Genomic DNA, 20,713 nt, shown 5'->3' on the forward strand with positions numbered 1-20,713 from the left:
GGCTGGATGCTGTGTCCCATGAGGGCACACTGGTGACTTCCAGAGCACATCGTCCAGCCCAGGCCAGCTCACAGGAGCAAGGGGGTCTGGGGAGGCATTTTGGAACCCAAGCTGGCACCATCTCACCTCAGTGCCAGCCTGGGACCTTCGACAGGCAAAGCAGACGGTCTACCACTCGGCTGTGGTCTTTCCCGTTTCTCAAATTATATGCCATCCGAAGGTTTGAACAAGTGGCCGAAAGCATTTCCAGAATCGCCTGCTGGGAACGTAAAGCCGAAGCAAGGAGGTGGGAGGGAAAGAGGCCCGGAGACCTGGGCTGACTCAAAGATAATCAGGCCGCTTCCTGCAATTACTGCCAGGGGCCCAGTTCGCTGCCCATCAGGAGCGTTGATGCAGGCCAGACCTCGGCTCCGTTGGGCACAAGGAAGCCATTTCCTGAGACAGGCTGGGAAGAGGTTCGGGGACGCAGGGAAGAGAGGAGAGGGGGTTATGTGGTGCAAAGGGGGGGGGAGAGACCTGGTCGCTGGGCTGTAGAAGACCCTGGATAATACAGGGGGCATGAAGGCTGATCTGAACAGGGCAAAGTAGACTGTGCAAGGTGGGCATATACCACACAAATATGCCACTCTGCCAGTTCCAGTGATGGCTTGGAGAGTTTTAATCGAACACCCCAGCATGAGGGCACAAGGCACTCAGCTGCTGAGGGTGTGGAAAACTGAACTGTGGCGAAGGGAACACCCCTAAGCATGTACAGAGGGCCTCTCCCTCACAAACAACTGCTAACACCTTTTCAGGGGAAGAGGGTCCAAGGTAGGAAATCAAGCTCTGAGGCATGCTTAATAATAATAGTAATAGTAATAATAATAATATTCAGATGCAGAGGTGTCACTTCTAAAGCAAAAGAAAAAAAGAAGAGTCTGCTCCATCAGACCAAACGGGGCCCATCTAGTCCAGCAGGCTGTTCTCATAGTGGCCAAACAGAAGCCTGTGGCAAACCAGCAAGCAGGATCTGAGCCCAAGAGCATTTCCCCCTCCTGTGGTTCCAGCAACTGGTCTTTGGAAGCATTTCTGCCTCTGATCATAGAGGCAGAGCACAGCCATCCTGGCTGGTGGCCATTGATAGCCTTATTCTCCTCTATGAATCTGCCTGGTCCTCTTTTTAAAGCTATCTAGGTTGGTGGCCATCACTGCCCCCTCTCGGGGCAACTTCCATAGCTTCGCTTAGAGAAAGCCCATCAGTAGATCAACAAATGGACCTCGACCCTTGGCCTCAAGAAAATATATCTGCAGAATCATCATTCCACAACCTGTTGCGTGGCAGCACCCACAATCTGGAACTCCCTGCAGGGACCTTCACTGTACCCTTTTCGGTGCCTGCTAAAAACATTTTTGTTTAGACAAGCCTACTCAAAAACGTGGCATGTTGATGTGTGCTTTTAATTTTTTTTAGTTTATGGCTGATTTTTTCTTTTGAATATTTTAAAGAGCAGTCTTTACTGACAGTTTTACAGTTTTATTCTCTTTGCAAACCGCTTTGAAGTGGTTGTTGTTGGGTTTTTTTTTTACAATCAAGTAGTATATAAAATTTGTGAGGTTATATAGATATAATGTTTAGACCGCACACACTAGTGTTTTCTCCCAAGAAGGCTGCACGCCACCAGCAGACATCTCCCGGCCACCCCTCGCACCAGCAGGGCTGAATTCAGGGGGCTCACCTGTCCACTTCGGAAATGTTGTTGATCCGTGCAGCTTCCAGTAGAGAGTCTTCTGGAAAAGACAAAGGAGAGGAATTGCTGTGAACTGGAGGTGGAGAGGAAGGACAGGCAAGAAGAGAAAAGACACCCCCCCCTTTTAAAGGAATTTTCCTGCTTTCTGCCAGGTTTGGTTCTAAGGGTACCACTTGGAGCTGCTCAGTTATTGCCTCCCACCCTTCAAAGCTGATTCAAAAAGACCCCCCCCAAGAATCCCACTATCAGGTCCCATTTGATGATGTTACCTATGAAGTGTTTGACCAGGCAGTCCTTCCACTTAAATTTCTTTGAGATGGAACAGAATTTCTGTCTAAGCCACAGAAATCAACACACAAACACCTGCTTTAGAGCCACAGCACTGCCTCCTGAGCCAGGCAGCCACACAACATTTTTGGGGGGCCAGTGGCCTTTCCCAAACCCTGGGGAATTTTCTATCCACAGTAAAGCAAGGGTTGTGAGCACCTCAGTGGTTAAATTGGGACAATTCACGCAGTTAAACTTGCTCCTGCAGGAGGCAGTGACAGTCACTGACTTGAAAGGCCTTAAAAGATAATTAGGTTTGGTTTGTTTCCTGCCACTCCAGAAGGTAAGACCCAAACCAAAAAATTCCAATGGCAAGAAAGGAGATTCTGACTAAACATTAGCAAGAATCTTCTGATGGTAAGAGCTGTTCAACGGTGGAATGGGCAACTCCTGTGTTGCAGGGGGTTGGACTAGATGACCCTTGGATACCTTCCTCCTCTACAATTCTATGATTCTGGGTGTTGCCCCCACACTCCCAGGGTAAGACCCTGAAGATAGACTTCAGTGCATAAGCTACAAGGCAAGGAGCAACAATCAAAACCTCTTTTAATGCACAGCTGGACACTCAAAACAAAAGCTGATCCCTGCTGTGAGAAAGGCCCAGGAACGAGTCTTTTGAAACAGTCTTCCTGGGGTTCTCAATGGTCTGGACTACAAGTCCCATCAGCCCCAGCCAGCACACATGACTTGTAGTCCAAAAACAAGCTGCATAAGGTTGCCACTTTGGGAACAGGTGGTTCAAATATGCCACCTCCTGGCCGTAATGCTGTAAGTACACCCTGCAAAACTAGCCTCAAAATGCACTTTGAGGACGAGAATGTAAAGCAGGACTACTTGTTTTGATAATAATAATCATGAACTTTCTCAAAAACCATTACTGTAACAACTGTTGCAACGGAAAGAAACTAAACCTCACCTCTGTAACAGATCATCAGCTGAACTTTGATTTAAAAATACAAAGCTAAAAAACGACACGGAAAATATCAAGTTTTTGCCACATTTTTAGGAGACCCTGTAGGCACAACTAAGCTCACAGGAAAAAGGAGAACCCCCTCTTAGAATTCATTACTGTCCTGAGACACCAAGAGGCAAATGAATTGAGAAGAGGAGCATGACCAAATCCCCTATGGGGGGCCAATAGAAGTTGTAGTCCAAAACAACCAAGGGAAGGGGCACCAGGCTGGCTAACAGGAACGTAGAACACTGACGCCCAAATTCTAAATTATTACTTATTGTATCCTTTATTACATTTATATCCACCTTTCCCTCCAAGGAGCTCAGGTTCTCCTCCTCTGCGCTTTCTCCCCGCAACAACGCTGTACGGCAGGTTAGGCTGAGATGGGGTGTCTGGCACCAAGGGTCACCCAGGGGGCTTCATGGCTGACTGGGCGTTTCTCCTAGGTCCTAGCCCAACCCTTTAACCACTACGCACACTGCCTTTTATTAGCCTTGCTTCAACGGTTCTAAGAGCACTCCAGCGCATACAGGAATTAAGGCAAGCGAATCTTTTCTCTAGGCTGGATATATAACAATGGGAAAAGCAAGGACCTCACCACAGGAGGAGCCAGTGTGGGCTAGCGGTTAGTGTTGGACTAGGACCAGGAAGAGATCAGGGTTCGAATCCCCCAACTGGCCACTACGCAGCTTACTAGGTGTGATCTGGAGGGCCGGTCACTGCCTCTCTCGGCCTAACCTACCTCACAGATGTTGTTGCGGAGGTTGAAACAAGTGGTGGGTGAAACCATGCATGCTGCCTTAAGCTCCTTGGAGAAAAGGGCAAGATAATAATGCAATTATGTTTATTATTTATAGTAAGCAGGGCCGGCCTGCCCAGCCTCAGGCAGCAGGCTGTGTACAGCTGGGAGGAGTGGCAGATCCACACCCTGAGGAGCCAGCCACTCACTGCCTCCTCTGCTTGTCACCCGCCTCTTCTGCCTCTTCTCCAGCCTCCCTCAGCCCACCGGGGCTTACCTGGCCTGCCTCAGGCGGCAGCAACAGGAGAGGGGGCAGTAGCGGAGGGTGAGGCAGCAGTGGACGAGCCTTTCCGCAATGCCCCAGGTGGCGAGACAACCTGGTCTCCCCAACAGCAAGCAAAATCCCCCAAAGCCCCAGCATCCCTGGTCAACCTCCCCACCGTCCCTCGCACAGGACTAGCAACTTGAGTTCCTCCTGCCGGAGAGCGTCGCCCTGCGGTCACCTTTGGAGACGTTGCCCTTGCTGTAGCAGAATGCCAGCCCGGCGGCCGCCACGGCGGTGGCGGCGAAGGACGGGATCCTGGGTCCGCGCCTGTTGCCGCGGTTCCCTTTGCTGCGGTGGCGCCCGGCCCGCTCCGGGTTGGGCCAGAGGCGCAGGCCGCTGGGCTCCCTGCGGAGCGGGCGGGCGCTAGTGTCCCCAGACGGCAGCTGCTGCTGCTCCTCCTCCTGGCAGGGCAGCCTGGGCAGCCAGCCTCCTTCGGCTGCCGCCCTTTTGCCCGCCGCCAGGGCGGCGCCCGCCTCGCAGGGGTATCTTCCCAGCTGCTGCGCGTCCTGCCCCCTGGCGGCCGGCGCCTTGAACTGCGGCCACAGCGCCTCGTCCCCGCAGCGCCCCCTAGAGGGCGCGCGGCGGCGCTGCAGCTTCGCCAGCCTCACTTCTTCTTCTTCCTCTTCTCCCGCCGCCTGGCGCTGCGGGCGGCCCCTAGCGGCCTCGCCTGGGTACTGCAGCTCCTCGCGCCCGGCCAGCGACGACGAGGCCGACGCCGCGGACGTCGCCGAGGCCCCGCGCACCGCCAGCGGGAGCCCCGCCCTCGCCCCGAAGAGCCGCGCCAGACCCGGCGGCAGAGGCCTGCTCATCAGGCAGGCCAGCATCTCCGCCCCGCGCCGGGTCGGGCCGGCCTACTGCCCGCCACCACGGTCCTGTCACCCTGGAAACCAAGATGGCGGACGAGCCCAGGGCGCCGGCGCTGTGAGGAGAGGACGAGCGCCGGCGTGAGAAGGGATCATGGGGGATGTAGTCCTGCGGTCCTGTGAAGACGGCCGAGCACGGCCGAGGGAGGACTACGTTTCCCGTGGATACGCGGGCGCCCCCCCTCCGCGCGCGTGCGTCAACAAAGAGCTGCCTTCGTAGGCGGAAATGCCTGTTGGGAAATGTAGGCGGACATGCGCAGGAGAGCGGCGGGCCTTTATCCGGTAGGGAGGAGGCGGCTGTTGTTGTTGCGAAGGCGGCGGCTATTGTGATTGGCTGGAGGGAAGGCGCGCTCCAGAAGGCCGCGAGTTCGAGACCCGCCACTGGACAAAAGTGTGGCGTGGAGGGAGGGGTATCTTATTTAATATAATTAAATTGATTTTCAGGGCAATTGCTGGTCTGTTTCCTAATGGAAAAGTGATTGTTCCCCAGAGTGAGCCTCTCCCTGCAGGAGGTTAGCAGACCCAGCCCATTGGGAGAGGCAGTGTTGTACAATGGTTAGAGCATCGGACCAGGAGCTAGGAGGGACCAGGGTTCAAACTAGGGTTGCAGCTATAGCATTGCTAGTGGTGTGCATGGCCACAACTTCTACTGTGACCCTTTTCTTCTTTGTTGTTTATGACTACTTGGGTTAAAATTGTAATTTGTTATATTTTTGCAGTTGGATGTGTTTGCAGCAGAAGGCACGCACACGCACACACACTTCGGATCAGACCAACGGTCCACTTACTTCAGCATCTTCCATCCCATAATGGCCCAACGGGTTCCCTGGAAGCCCAACAAGCAGGACACAAAGGTGACAGCTTTCTTCTGGTTTTGCTTCCAGACAATTCATTTTCCAAGGTAGACTGTCTCTGAGCATGGAGGTTCATTAGCTTTGCCAGCCGATAACTTCGAACAGATTCGTCATCGTCTGGGCCAGTTCTGAAGCCGCTGCCACATTTTGGGGCCACAAATGTGAATCTCCTGCTGGTCACTTTCACGGGATGATTCTGGAGCTGTAGGATTGTGGGAGAGGGGGAAATGTACATCTCTCTTTCTCCACATCAACTGCCTTTTGTTCTACACCATGGGTAGACAAATTAAGGCCCGGGGGCCGGATCCAGCCCAATCGCCTTCTAAATCCGGCCTGCGGATGGTCTGGGAATCAGCATGTTTTTACATGAGTAGAACGTATACTTTTATTTAAAATTGCTTCTCTGGGTTATTTGTGGGGCATAGGAATTTGTTCATCCCCCCCCCAATATAGTCCGGCCCCCACAAGGTCTGAGGGACAGTGGACTGGCCCCCTGCTGAAAAGGTTTGCCGACCCCTGCAGCATCCATTGACCTCCCCTCATAAATCTAACTCTGAAGAGCAGCTAGTCAGCTGCAAAGCCTCAGGGGAGGCCCTTAGCTCGGTCCCACCACCCTCACAGGGATGCTTGTTGGGGACGCAGAAGAGGGCCTTCTCGGTGGTGGCTCCTCCCAAGCAACTTGAAAAAGTTTGCTGACCCCTGTTCCACACCATTTCCAACCCTCTGAAATCCTCGAAGCAGGATCTGGTTTCCAGCAACTAATATTCAGACACGTTCAGCTACGGAGGCAGAGCAGAGCCATTCTGGCTAGTAGCCATTGCTAGTCATGTCCTCAAGGAACTTGTCTAATCTGCTTCTAAAGCCATCCACGTTGGTATCCATCTCTGCCTCCTTCAGGTGCGACGTCCATAGTTAAACTTGCACTGCACAAAGAAATTACTTCTTTTCTCTGCCCTGAATCTTTTAAGATGCCACAGGATTCCTTGCAGGCTTTTATCTCAGGAGCACAACAACCCTGTAAAGGGGGCCCAGTTGCACTACAGTGGTGCCCCGCAAGACGAAATTAATTCGTTCCGCGAGTTTTTTCGCCTAGCGAATTTTTCGTCTTGCGAAGCACGAAATCCCATAGGAATGCATTGAAATTCAATTAATGCGTTCCTATGGTCAAAAAAAGTCCAAACAAAGCCAAATTTGGTACAACAAGAGTTTATTAAGTGCTCTTTAAAGTCACACATACTGTAAAGAGCATTTCAAAAATTGAAGGAACAATAAATTAAGTTTCTAAACATGACAGAGAAACATTTAAAAATCAACAAAGTGTACAGTACATTTTCTAAGACTCTGGGGGACAACTCGAAGAAGGTTCCTCTTCCACTCTTTGCTTCTTGCTGAAGAACCCCCTCCTCAACTGTTCCCCCAGCCACCCACCACACAGAAATTCAAATCCAGAATTTTCTTTAAAAAACAGCAGAGTGGCCCAATGGTCACAGAAAATCATAAAAATGCAGAAAAAAACCACATGCTTCCAGATTCTTGCAAACCCCTCCCCAACACCAAGTCCTTGAATTCCAAACACCCCAACCCAAAATCCAAAAACCCCCCCAATAAAGTTTTAAAAGTTTAAAAGAAGTTTTGGAAAAGCTTCAAAAATCACCAAAGTCTTCAAAAACCTCAAAAAAGGCTACCACACCGCGTTCTATGAGTTGCTCCTCGAAGTCAAATCGCAACTGTATTAACGGTGTTAAGAAAAAGAAAACAAACCTGCAAGACGTTTTCGTTTTTCGTCTTGCGAAGCAAGCCCATAGGGAAATTCGTCTTGCGAAGCAGCTCAAAAAACGGAAAACCCTTTCATCTAGCGAGTTTTCCGTCTTGCGAGGCATTTATCTTGCAGGGCACCACTGGATCCGTATTGCAGAGAGGAATGATGATAATAATAATAATAATAATTTATTTATACCCCGCCCTTCCCGGTTCAAAAACCGGGCTCAGGGCTGCTAACAACAAATTTAAAACACTTTAAAACACTTAATTATAAAAGCAGCATAAAATACAGTATAAAAACATGAATAACAATAAAAAAAATTCCTTCCAGTAGCACCTTAAAGACCAACTAAGAAGTGTGCATGCACACGAAAGCTCATACCAAGAACTAACTTAGTTGGTCTTTAAGGTGCTACTGGAAGGAATTTTTTTTATTTTGACTATGGCAGACCAACACGGCTACCTATCTACTACATGAATAACAATAAAATTCAGAAATCATGTCGATAATCCCCAGGGCTAGCTGGCTGAATTGATCCTACTTGGGCCAGCAAGGAGGCCAGGGGAGAATTAAAGAATCAAATTAAAGGCCTGGCGGAATAGCTCTGTCTTACAGGCCCGCCGGAAGGAGGTTAAATCCTGCAGGGCCCTAGTCTCATGGGACAGAGCTTTCCACCAGGTCGGAGCCATCACTGAAAAGGCCCTGGCCCTGGTGGGGGATACTTCCTTAGGGCCCGGGACCTCTAAACTAGGGGAGTCCAGGGGAGAATTAGCTGTGGGGTCTCAGAGCAGGTGATCTTCATAAAAGGGGAGGGGGAGGGAAGAGAAGGGGAATAAAAGATCAGGCTGAATTCGAATTAAAGGCCAGGCGGAATAGCTCTGTCTTACGGGGCCGACGGAAGGGGGTTAAATCCTGAAACGCCCTAGTCTCCTCGTTCCACCAGGTCGGAGCCATCACTGAGAAGGCCCTGGTGGAGGATAGTCTGACTTCCTTAGGGGAAGGCCATGCAAACAGTCCAAGGGGAGATTCGAGCTGAGGGTTTCCTCTCACTCCTCCTGTTCTCGGTTGCTCTGTGATGCACCGTTTGCCTCTCTTTTTCTGGCTTTTATCTCAGGCAGGAGCATGACGACCCTGTAAAGAAGGCCAGCTGCTTTATCCGCATTACTGATTGCAGAGAGGAGGGGGTTCCCTGAAGGCCATGCAAACAGCTTCATCTCACCCCTCAGTCGTTCTGCCTCACCATCTCTCTCCCTCACACTCTCTCTCTCTCTGGTCTTCAGCTCCGCCACTGTTTCCCGCAGTGCCCTTTGGCATTGCCTCTGCCCCTGTCTGTGTGCTGCCGAGTATTTAAATTAAAGCCGACAGAAGCAGCTGCAGACACTAATGAGCAGCCCAGATCGTTAGGACCGGGCGGCTCACAGGGGTGGCGGCAGGGCGCTGGCCTGATGAAGCGGACTCTGCCTTCAAGGCGCCGTCTGTCTGAGACGGTGCTGTGGCGCTGGGTGGGCTGCGGGTGCTTAGAATTCAGGGGAGCCCTCCTTGCAGGGCTGAGTCATCGCCTGCAATGAGGCAACACATTTTCGTGAAGTGGAGAGCAGAGACCAGGGAGGTTGGGCCAGGCAAAAGCTATGGTCAGGCAAAGAATCATAGACACCGAGAGACAACAGGACTGCTCAAGGTGCCCCGGCGATAAAATTGGAGAAATCAAGAGATACATAGCTGCACCGGCAGCATATCTCTTCTTTCTCGTATGCAAAAAGGCAAGAAGGGCCTTTACACTCGCCGGAAGCTCGGCTCTACCCTTGCCAGTCCCGGAAGCATCCTTTAAAAAAGTCCCATATGCTCAGAGACTTTGTGCCTGTCCATTGGAGGAGATAGGAAGCCCAGGGCACTTGTTCTTTAGAAGTCCCTTTTACGAAGGGGCACATAGTGAGACCATTGATCCCCGGCTGGTGAGGCTCGCTGACCTCCAGGAAAAGCAAAAAACTGACCTTCTCCTGTTAGGCAAAGATCGTAAGATGACCCGAATGGTCGCCAGATTCTGTGTACAGATCTGTAGGCGCAGACTATCCCCCGACTCAAACTAGTTCGTTAAGAAAATCCCAAACTTGGTTCCATCGCTGACTCTGGGTCATCTCTCTGCGGTGGCTTAAAGTTTTAAGTGTTTATCCACTTTTCGCATTTATAAATTTTAAATTTATTGTTGTACATTGTTTGTTTTCCTCCTGTGATTGTACCCCCAAGTGTGTTTTATAAGCTGGTCTCTGACCGTAATAAATTATCTATCCATCAGAGACCAGGGAGGGGAGGAACTGATGCACCTCTCTCTCTCTCTCTCTCTCTCTCTCTCTCTGTTTTGTTTTTCTCACTGCTAGAACCAGCCTAAGAACCTACAAAGAGTCTGCTGGATCAGGCCGGTGGCCCACGTAGTCCAGCATCCTGTTCTCACAGGGGCTGACCAGTTGCACAAGTGGGAACCCAGCAAGCAGGATTCGAACACAAGAGCCTCTCCTCTCCTGTGGTTTCCGGCACCCAGTCTTCAGAAGCACTGCTGTGGAGGCAGTTCTCCTCCTCCATGAATTGGTCGATTTAGAAGGTCCAGCGCCGAGGGCCTTCTGGTGGTTCCCTCCTTGCGAGAAGTGAGGTTACAGGTGTAGCAGGAGCCCCCCACCCCAATCATTCTGTTTGTACAAACTTCACACACACTCACACACTACATACGCCACATTTCTGTTATAAATTCATAGAAGAATCAACCATACATCGGATTTGCACTGTTCCATTTTTATTTTACTCCATGTGACAAGGACTATCAAAGGGGGGTGCTTGGTTTCTGGTCAGCCATAATCCCTTCACCATCCCAGCACATCCACAGGAGCCCTGCCCAGTTGCTATGTCAACCCTGGTGATCCCAGACAGAAGACAATCAAGATCACAAAGAACTTGCATATGGGAGTGGATTCAGCATGGACTGAAACAAAGGACAATGATCAGATCTTCCCTCTGGGGGGCAGGAAACTGCCAACTCCCCTTTGTCTCCTGGAAGTGACTCATGGGCAGGGGGAAAGGAGGAACCAGCCAGGTGACAGGACACTCAGGTTACCACCACAACTCTTCCCTCAACCCCTCCTTTCTGTAATGTATGCATGATGTCAACCCCTTCTGTAATGTATGCATGATGTTTCTGGGGGTGGGCTTGACCTAGAGGATGGGAATTTCAAAAAGTTTTTATAAGGTCTTGCACACCATCTTTCTGGGTCTTTCCTCTCTCCTGCGAGTGAGGGGAACACCCTGTTGCAACAGTTCAATAAAGGCCAAGCCTACAGGCTGCTGTTTTGCTCCAAGTTATCCTGGTTGGTGTCTTTGTTTTTGTCCAAGGGAGCCCTCGGATTTTTCCGGTAACACAGGGAACCAGGCAGAGGGCCTTCTCGGTGGTGGCGCCCGCCCTGTGGAACATCCTCCCACCAGATGTCAAGGCAATAAACAACTATTTTACTTTTAAAAGACAACTGAAGGCAGCCCTGTTTAGGGAAGTTTTTCATATTTAATGCTGTATTGTTTTTAACACTTGATTGGGAGCCGCCCAGAATGGCTGGGGAAACTCGGCCAGATGGGCGGGGTATAAATAATAATTATTATTATTATTATTATTATTATTATTATTATTATTATTATTTGAAAGAGAACCAGCCATGGAGGCATCAGTGGCTAGTGAGGTTTGGTTGGAAATTCCCTCCTTGTCATTTGAATCCATTGGTTCGGAACCTCCCTTCTGGAGCAGCAGAAAACAAGCTTGCTCCATTTTCCATGGGACAGCCCTTCGGATACTGGAGGGTGGGATATTGTTACGGTAAAATCTGGGTGAGAGGCTACTCTGCCACCCAGCTCGTCGGACTAAGTCCGTGGGTACCTGCGGAAGAAAATGAGCTCAGCCGGAGACAGGAGCAAACTGCAGAAGATCCAAGTTTATTGCGCAAGAGGTTCAAGACGAGATTGAACAGCGAGAAAGGGGTGACATGAACTTTTGAAACTTCCCTCCATGTCCCAGAATACAGTGCAAAATACATCCCAGTTACATCATGAATACATTAAGAAGAGGTTGGGTCACACAGGATTAACATATGGAGGAGGGAGGGGGGAATATGCAGAGCTGAAGATATGCGCAGATAAGCACATCCTGAGTACCTGATGAGAAGACAATGGTCCATGTATGCATAGCCTGCCACCTGGCCTTGCCCGGAGGAAAGGCTTGGCAGAGCGATTTGACAGGATTAGGGTCTTGACACCTTGCTTGAGGGATTATGGAGGGCAGGGGAGGTGTCATGGAGTCCTAGAGAAATTGAGCAAATTGGCACGTTGATTTTCTATGAATTTTATAGATTTTAGTCCCTTTTGACATTGACAATTGGAAATAAATGGATATATTGTAGCGAAGAAGGAGGTGAAGAAGACATGCCCCCCCCTTTCCGTATCGGATATAAACAGTTATAATCATCATAATAAAATTCCTTCCAGTAGCACCTTAAAGACCAACTAAGTTAGTTCTTGGTATGAGCTTTCGTGTGCATGCACACAGTGTATCTGAAGAAGTGTGCATGCACACGAAAGCTCATACCAAGAACTAACTTAGTTGGTCTTTAAGGTGCTACTGGAAGGGATTTTTTTATTTTGACTATGACAGACCAACACGGCTACCTATCTGTAGTTATAATCATGGAAGGGACCCCAGTGGTCATCAAGTCCAACGCCCTGCATTGCAGAAATCAGGAATCTCAGCTGAAGCATCCATGGCATCCATTATTATCATGAGAATAATAATTAATAATAGATACATGTTGCAAAGAAACCAGCCCTGCAAAAGATGAAGAAGGTCTCAGCTTTCTATTGCTTTGGAAGAAGAACGAACACACAACTCACATGCAAAGTGTTACGGAAAAATCTGGGTGCAGGGTTACTCTGCCACCCAGCTCATCGGACTAAGTCCGTGGGTCCCTGCGGAAGAAAATGAGCTCAGCCGGAGACAGGAGCAAACTGCAGAAGATCCAAGTTTATTGCGCAACAGGTTCAAGGCGAGATTGAACCCAGAGAAAGGGGTGACATGAACTTTTGAAATTTCCCTCCATATCCCAGAATACAGTGCATGAAACGTCACGAATACATTATGGGAAGGTTGGGTTTCACAAGTTACATCATGAATATACTTTACACGTCATGAATACATTATGAAAAGGTGGGATTACATTAATTAGCATTTTCGGATGAGGGAGGGGGGATATGCGGAGCGGGAAATATACATAGATCCACATTTATTGAGTACCGGTGGTAGCAAGACAATGGGCCAGGAATATACATCGTCTGTCACCTAGTATTGCCCGAAGGAAGGATTTGCAAAACTATCTGACAGGATTAAGAAGTTCCTGTGTACGTGACCTGCCGCTTTGGGGATTATGGAGGTAGGGGTAGCATTATGGAGTCCAGGGGAACTGAGTTGAATGACACAGAGAGTGAAGAAATCAGAGTTACGGTTGATTTTATATCAATTTCTAAAGATTTCAATGATTTCAAACGCATTCTGTACTATAGGGCAAAAGCAGAAACAGAATGGATACATTGTAACAGGAGGTCCCTGGTTTCGGATCCACTGTTCTCGCCGTGGGGGGCCGTCAGCAGCTTGTCAGGGGTGAAATGAGGCGTGCAGGAGCTCCCTGAGCTAGCTTCTGCAGGACGAATGCATGGCTGTGATTGGCTAAAGCGGGGCCATAGGAATAAGCGGGGCCTCGGATGTTCCTAGAAGGAAGGGGGAACGGAGCCCCCCCCTTCCGTTCCGTATCAGTCCCCCATTCGGAGATAGATTTGCATTAAAGTTCTGTAAGAACTTGCAAATCTTTTCTCCGCACCCTAAATCTCGGTGAATGGGATGTGTGGCTTTATGCAAACCTGAAAAGGGACTTGCAAGCCATGCCTCTTACGGTCATTTGCAAGTATATCAGTGCAGGTAGCTGCATATAGGGTATTATATAAAGAACACCTCTTGTATTTTGTTGCTAAATTACTTGTGGCATTCTCAATAGTGTTTTATGCTTTACACCTAGCAGGAAGGTCTAATTGACTGAAAAATGCAGTTGGTGTTTTGTCCTTCGCCATTTTTGTGTATTTCTCAGGTGTCAAGCTAGCTCTTCTGTGGTCTCACACTGACATAGTGCTACAGCAACACATCCTGTCTGTTGAATCCCCTCGGGGCTTTCATTTAACCATGTTGCCTGGCATTCACCATAGCTGGCACAGGTTGGACATCTCGTGAGGGAGATGCCTTGGCCTTGGCCTTCCTATGGGATTCTATTATAGGCTGTGGTTTTGCACGCATGGGGAGTTGCTCACTTGCACTTAAAGGACCAAAAGCTAATTGCAGCCTGGATACACTTGCCCAATTCAAACTGAGTCCAATTTGAATTTATGTGCCCATGGTTCTCAACGTTTCAAACCAGTCTGTTAAAGGAAAACCGTTCTTAAAAGGGCACTTTGTCCAAATAAGACAATTTAACTCTATAAGGGATCATTCCTGCTAAACGAAAGCATATGCACCTTCATGTATCTTATCAGCTTCTCTTTGGTAAAGCGAGTTTTAGCACATTTTAAAAATGGGTAGGGAAGTTGGGAAGTTGGCAGAGTGCCAGGTGGAACAACGAAATGTGGTTATAAATTTATCTAATTCTAAACATTGGACTACATAATAGCCTGACCTATTAAAAGCATAAAATGTATGAGAATCCTTCACTGGGGTGTAAGGAATAAGACATTAAACATAAAAACAATTACACACAAAATAGCCCCCCCACAAATAACACACTGTCAGACACATTTCAACATTCCTACGTAATAACACGTAATACAAACAAACTAATTAAGTATCAGTTGCATATCTTGACACAATTGTGATCTTTTACGCATGTATCTTTTGAATCCTGGAGCACAGAGGCTTGAGGTTCAAGTGAAAAGATGTCCTTGTAAGTCAACTCCACCCCCCTTTGTCAGGCCCACTCCCCCAGCAGTCTCTGTTGTCTGTTGTTGCTGGTCTTGCGATGGCGAAGTACTGAGTTGAGGGGTTGTTGCTGCTTTTCATCATTGCACATCTGTAGAAGTGATATCCTGTAAGGGGGCAGGGTTTTGGGGTGACTTAAAAACACAGTTAGACAAGGAAAGGGCAAAAGGTAAAAGGGATGTCCTCCAGTTTCCATGGGAAGCTGCAAATAATAACAATCTTAGTGGATTAAACATTTTATTCATTATCACATTTCCATATAATTACTGTTATTATCTGCTAAGTTTGTTTGCTTTCCTTCACTTAATAAAAATTACTCCACATGTAGAGAAAGAGAACTGTAAAAAATACAAGGAAGGTTAAAAATAAAAGAAAGCAAAAAATTAGATTACCAGTTAGATGAAAACAAACTTGACACAAAGACATCAGATTTAGAAAAGAATTATTATTAAATATATTATCAAAACCACACAGATTACTACTAGACTGGGGGGGGGGAAAAGGGAAAACCATGGGGGGAAAACTTTAAATTCACCATGTGCTATCTGATAAAAGAACTTCATGAAACTGACTTTCAACATGTGATGAACATGTCCCCAAAGTAGAACACACACACACAAAATGACCTATGAGGAACCAAAAATAAATAAATGCTAAGACACACAATTAATACGAAACTTGAAGTAACCTGAAGTAATCTGTTTTGGCATTCTAACATCCCAAATGACGTAACAACATCAGCTGTAATGTTAATAGCGGAATACTGGGAAATGAGTTAATACCAAGAAAAATGAATGGCAATTTAAAGTTGTGTGGGTACCTTGCACTAGCCAAAATGACAGAATTAATAAGAAATGCTCAGGCCGAAGGTAAACAAGTACCATTCCACAAACAATGTTTGGTTGTGCTTCGATTAACTTCATAGACATCATGGAGAAACGGATTAAATAAATGAAACAGATTATTTGTAACTTAAAAGAGTGTCAAAGCCACAAAGAGATGAAAGTCACTAATATAGCAGGGATTCAGACTTGTTTCACAGAACAGAAAGAAAGTTGCTGTGGGAGGAAAAGGGACAAACACTTTGTTATCGGGGTTCACATATCCTGTTAAAAGGGAAAATTATTTCATGTGAGAAGCCTGTCAGGAAATGCTGTTCCTAAAATTCCCATTGAGGGGGGGAATGCTTTGATATTTACCTGTGAAAAGAATTTGGCATGTTAAGATTTGGAACCTGGAAAGCTCTTGACTTTTGATGGGCTAGTTGTTTTTTTTTTGTTGTTGTTTTAAGCCTTTTGTCTTACGTAGCCCCTGGAGCAAAGAAACATTTAGGGTGATTTCCCTCAATGGTTCCAAGTTTTTGCATTTGGATAAATTTCTCTCTGCAGTTCTCGAAGAAACCTCCTCTCCCCCCTTCCAGTTCCCCCCCTCCTCTCTCTCTCTTCTTTAGCTGATCTAGCCTCTGTGCATGTGCAGAGTTCATGTCTCAGCAAATGTTTTATACTATTGAAAATGTTGCATTATTTGGCTAAATTAACATTTGAATAAGGGAAGGGAAGGGTATGGAGTAGATTTTAAAAATAGGGTTAGATTTTAAACAAAAAAGAGAAACTCAGGAATTTAAGTATTCACCAAAACTAGCAATTTCAGCCCAAGGAAAAGAGACTGCTTCCTTTATGTACAGGAAAGGGCTAATATCCCTCTGGCCATTCACGGAACAATCAACCGCTCTCTTATTTATGAGTAAAAATGGCCAGAGTTAGAATTCATAGGATTTTTTAACATTCTCAGTCATTTCAGCCTTACCATTTGCAGACAAATTTTACTGCCCCTTTATTTACAGGATGGATGGTCAAGGCGCCTATGTATTCGTATGTGCTGAAACTTTGAGTTGACTTTGAAGTCTGATTTTTTTAAATAGTAGACAAAATGATAAACACTGTAATCACCCAAATGCTTGATGTTACCAGTTGTGCTCCAAAAAATAATGGCTTCATCTCGCACCTTTTAAAACTAAAAAAGCAAAGCTAGGCTGAATTTCAACTCCGTTACCACACCAGAATTTAAGAATTACCCTCCAATGCTTGCAGACACATGGCCTTCCACACAGCCACAAATTGGGAGAGTTGAAAGGGACCCTGGGGTCATGTAGTCCAACCCTCCAAAATATAGGGTTCACAACAAGATCTCACAGCAAGATTTGTACTACCAAAGAGACATACACATTTAAGTACAGATTTACAGCTGGGAAAGGAAACATCTATGCTCATATCATGTACTAAAGAAGAGGAAAATAAAAGTACATAACTTTACACAGAACCCTTTTGCAGAACTTGAGATAGTTTGAGTGAGTTTGCTTTCTTAGATTAAAGAATGCAAGTTCCTAGAGAAATAAAGGAAGATTGAATTGAGCAGTTTTCCCTAGGATAGGGAGAGGATCTTTTATAAAGCAAAGTTAGTTCAATTGATATAACCACTCACAAATAATTAAAACAGCCATAGATTTGATTTAAAAGGAAGACAAAAGTGACAATTTTCCTGAACTTGCAGAGGAATAGTAAGCCTAATCTATGCCCCCCCCTTGCAGTTTCCTTTAAAGGAAGCTTACTCGGGAGTAAATTTACCTGGCACAGAATAAGAAGGAGAAGGGGGGAAAAACCCTGAAAGAGACAGAATGAAACAAGGGGGGGCATTTTCTAAGAAAAGAGGCCAGGACGTCTTATAGAGACTACTGATATCAGGAGCCTTACAATAACTCTCACAATAACCAAATCAAAGTTAAAACTGGACTGACATAATTTTATTAGAAGGAACACCATACTTTCATAGGCATATGCTTAATGAAATACATACACTGCATTTTAGCTTGAGAGCAGTTGGCTCAACTAGGCTTTTGCAGCAGAAACATTAGGTTTTACCACTTGGGAGGAAAACTCTCTTTTGGAGCCCCTCTCAAATAACAAATATTTGCACACTTCATTCTCATTTTTTTGTCTTATTTAGGACTGCTAAGGTCCAGCATGGTTTCCTTAGATTTAAAATTTTGAAGCAAGCTTGCAGTTTAAACCATGCACACTTAAGAAAGGCAGTCTGCCAGAGACAGAAGGAACAGACAACACACATAACGGACAACATGTAAACATACATATTCTCATATATGTATTTACAGACAACACACATAACAGACAACATGTAAACATATATATTCTCATCCTTTAGTTGGTTATTGCAAGGAGTTGGGCCACTACCTTTGGCTTCATTAAGTGAAATTAGTAGGAAGGTCCCAAATGTTTTTATGAGCCTCCTTGCCTCTTCAAACACACCACCAGTTAATCAAACTGGTAGGGCTCACAACGCTTGGTTGACTGGGTACCCCTTTATAGATGCATGCGTTGCTGTTGTTGCTTTTTTTGCTTTTTCCTTTTTTGGGGGGGTGTCTGGGATAGAGAAGGGGGAAAGAGAGGGGTTGATTAGGATTGGTATGTCTAGGGGTTTGGTATGCTTAGTACAGGGACGTATAGTAAAGAAGAGAAGGGGCTTCTAGTTGCTTGGCAACTTCCTTAGTGGGTTTTAGAGAGCTCTAGCTATCCGGTTCCTTGCGTTCCCTTTTCCTATTTCCTTATTTCCTATTTCCTTATTTCCTATAACCTGGGGTCTCTTTCCACTCTGCCGGTCCTGCCCAATTCCTCATGGGCTATCCCTCCTGGCAACCTCCTACCTATCGTCACATCTCAGGAAAAGGGGCCCTACTGGACGCCCGCACCATGCAGTGCCAGATCGGGTGGTCCCTGGATAGAATTTTGAATCGAAAATCCCCCTTGCTTTCGGAAGCGGGCTTACGATACACGGGGTACGTAGCGCCGACCGGTGCGGCTGGGATTAGGATAGAAAGCAAGACCACTTCCTGCCCCCTAGAAAGGACGCTCGGGAAGTTCGGAAAGAGAGCTCCAACCCCTTGCTTTCAACTGGGATGCCCGTTGCGGGGAGTCGGCTGTCTTTCCAAGCCGGGTCTCTCCGTCTTACTTTCGGGCTCCCAATTGGTGCGGCTGGCTGGAGATTTTAAGGATAAGAGATAGAGCTCAGAACCCCCCTTTCGGGTTGAGCAGCGGTCCACAGTCTCTCTCACTAACCGGACCAAGAGAAAGGCAAGAAGGAGCGATAGAGAGGAGGGCAGAGAATTCAGTTGCCAGGAGATTCTACCCCCTTCCCACCAGTGCACTGGATTTTCCTTTTTCCTTATACTCACGCGTCTTCTATGATGATCCCGGGATCGATGAATAAGCCGGCTGGATCCCTCTTTTGCTCCCCGGCTGAACTCCTAGGGCTTTCGATTACCGCCCAGAAGATGGCTGGGGGTCCAAAAGGATCTTCCCAGGCAAAATGGCCTGGAGCCGGCTGAAGATTTCGGGGCCCCCAGTCAGCAGCTCGGGAGAACCGCAAGCCCCACGTTGGGCAGCCAACTGTTACGGAAAAATCTGGGTGCAGGGTTACTCTGCCACCCAGCTCATCGGACTAAGTCCGTGGGTCCCTGCGGAAGAAAATGAGCTCAGCCGGAGACAGGAGCAAACTGCAGAAGATCCAAGTTTATTGCGCAACAGGTTCAAGGCGAGATTGAACCCAGAGAAAGGGGTGACATGAACTTTTGAAATTTCCCTCCATATCCCAGAATACAGTGCATGAAACGTCACAAATACATTATGGGAAGGTTGGGTTTCACAAGTTACATCATGAATATACTTTACACGTCATGAATACATTATGAAAAGGTGGGATTACATTAATTAGCATTTTCGGATGAGGGAGGGGGGATATGCGGAGCGGGAAATATACATAGATCCACATTTATTGAGTACCGGTGGTGGCAAGACAATGGGCCAGGAATATACATCGTCTGTCACCTAGTATTGCCCGAAGGAAGGATTTGCAAAACTATCTGACAGGATTAAGAAGTTCCTGTGTACGTGACCTGCCGCTTTGGGGATTATGGAGGTAGGGGTAGCATTATGGAGTCCAGGGGAACTGAGTTGAATGACACAGAGAGTGAAGAAATCAGAGTTACGGTTGATTTTATATCAATTTCTAAAGATTTCAATGATTTCAAACGCATTCTGTACTATAGGGCAAAAGCAGAAACAGAATGGATACATTGTAACAGGAGGTCCCTGGTTTCGGATCCATTGTTCTCGCCGTGGGGGGGGGCGTCAGCAGCTTGTCAGGGGTGAAATGAGGCGTGCAGGAGCTCCCTGAGCTAGCTTCTGCAAGACGAATGCATGGCTGTGATTGGCTAAAGCGGGGCCATAGGAATAAGCGGGGCCTCGGATGTTCCTAGAAGGAAGGGGGAACGGAGCCCCCCCCTTCCGTTCCGTATCAAAAGCGAGAGCCAGACATGTTTGTCTGCACCTCTGCTTGGCTGCCTGGAAGAGAGAGAGAGTGAGAGAGAGAGAGAGAGAGAGAGAGAGAGAGAGAGAGAGAGAAATCACAGCAACGGAAATTGTGAGAAAATGCAGAGCCACTTTCGCCTCCCTGGCATGACTCATCTCTGCAGAGAGCTGCTCTGTTTATTCCTTAGCCCATCTGCCTCTGTTTACAGGCACATGTGGCAAGCCAGACGCTGTTTCTCTTCCTCCTCTTCCCACACGCCCTGCTCCAGGGAAACAAATAATGCCACAGAGGAGGCCTAGCCTTCAGATTGCTGCCCCACTATGGGCCAGGAGAACTGGAGTGGATTCGCAGCCGCTGCCGCCAGCTGCCCCGGGCTCAGCAAGCCACAGGCAACATGCTTCACATGTCCAGGGGGTCCCGGGCATAGGCGCCGACTCCATGGGGCTTGAGGGGGCTTGAGCCCCCTCAAAAAATTTTTTGGGGGGGCTCAGCCCCCCCAATAATCTCGGGCGCCCTTGCCGCCGTCCCCCGCCTCCTCCCCACCTGCTCTCTCCCCAGCCAGCCAGCCAGCCGCGCGCCCTAGCTGGAGAGCCCCGGCCGTCCCCCGCAAGAACAGGGGAATCCCCGGGGGCGGGGGCTTCTGCCTCTAGCCCCAGGTTTCCCGCATATCAGCTGTTCCGGAGCTGATTAATAGGCAGCAGCACGCTCTCCCCTATTCGCTCACGAGGGGGCGGCGCCAC

At 47.8% G+C, this 20,713-nt stretch overlaps 1 protein-coding gene across 2 annotated transcripts in view; it reads right to left on the reverse strand.

The window, feature by feature from the left end:
* Positions 1-4,912, reverse strand: part of CLPB (ClpB family mitochondrial disaggregase) — a 71,804-nt gene extending 66,892 nt beyond the window's left edge. Inside the window, exons 1-2 of one of the 2 annotated variants that reach the window (XM_082219243.1) lie at positions 4,252-4,912; positions 1,716-1,764 (exon numbers count right to left, since the gene is read on the reverse strand). In XM_082219243.1, coding sequence (XP_082075369.1) covers positions 1,716-1,764; positions 4,252-4,897 — 695 coding nt within the window. In that variant the 5' untranslated portion in view covers positions 4,898-4,912. Of the gene's footprint in view, positions 1-1,715; positions 1,768-4,251 lie in introns of both variants that reach the window. The other variant, XM_082219242.1, reaches the window with a different exon arrangement.
* Positions 4,913-20,713: the final 15,801 nt, after the last annotated feature.

This window comes from Podarcis vaucheri (assembly GCF_965113315.1).
Source record: "Podarcis vaucheri genome assembly, chromosome: 4".
In the NCBI taxonomy this organism is placed as follows: domain Eukaryota; kingdom Metazoa; phylum Chordata; class Lepidosauria; order Squamata; family Lacertidae; genus Podarcis; species Podarcis vaucheri.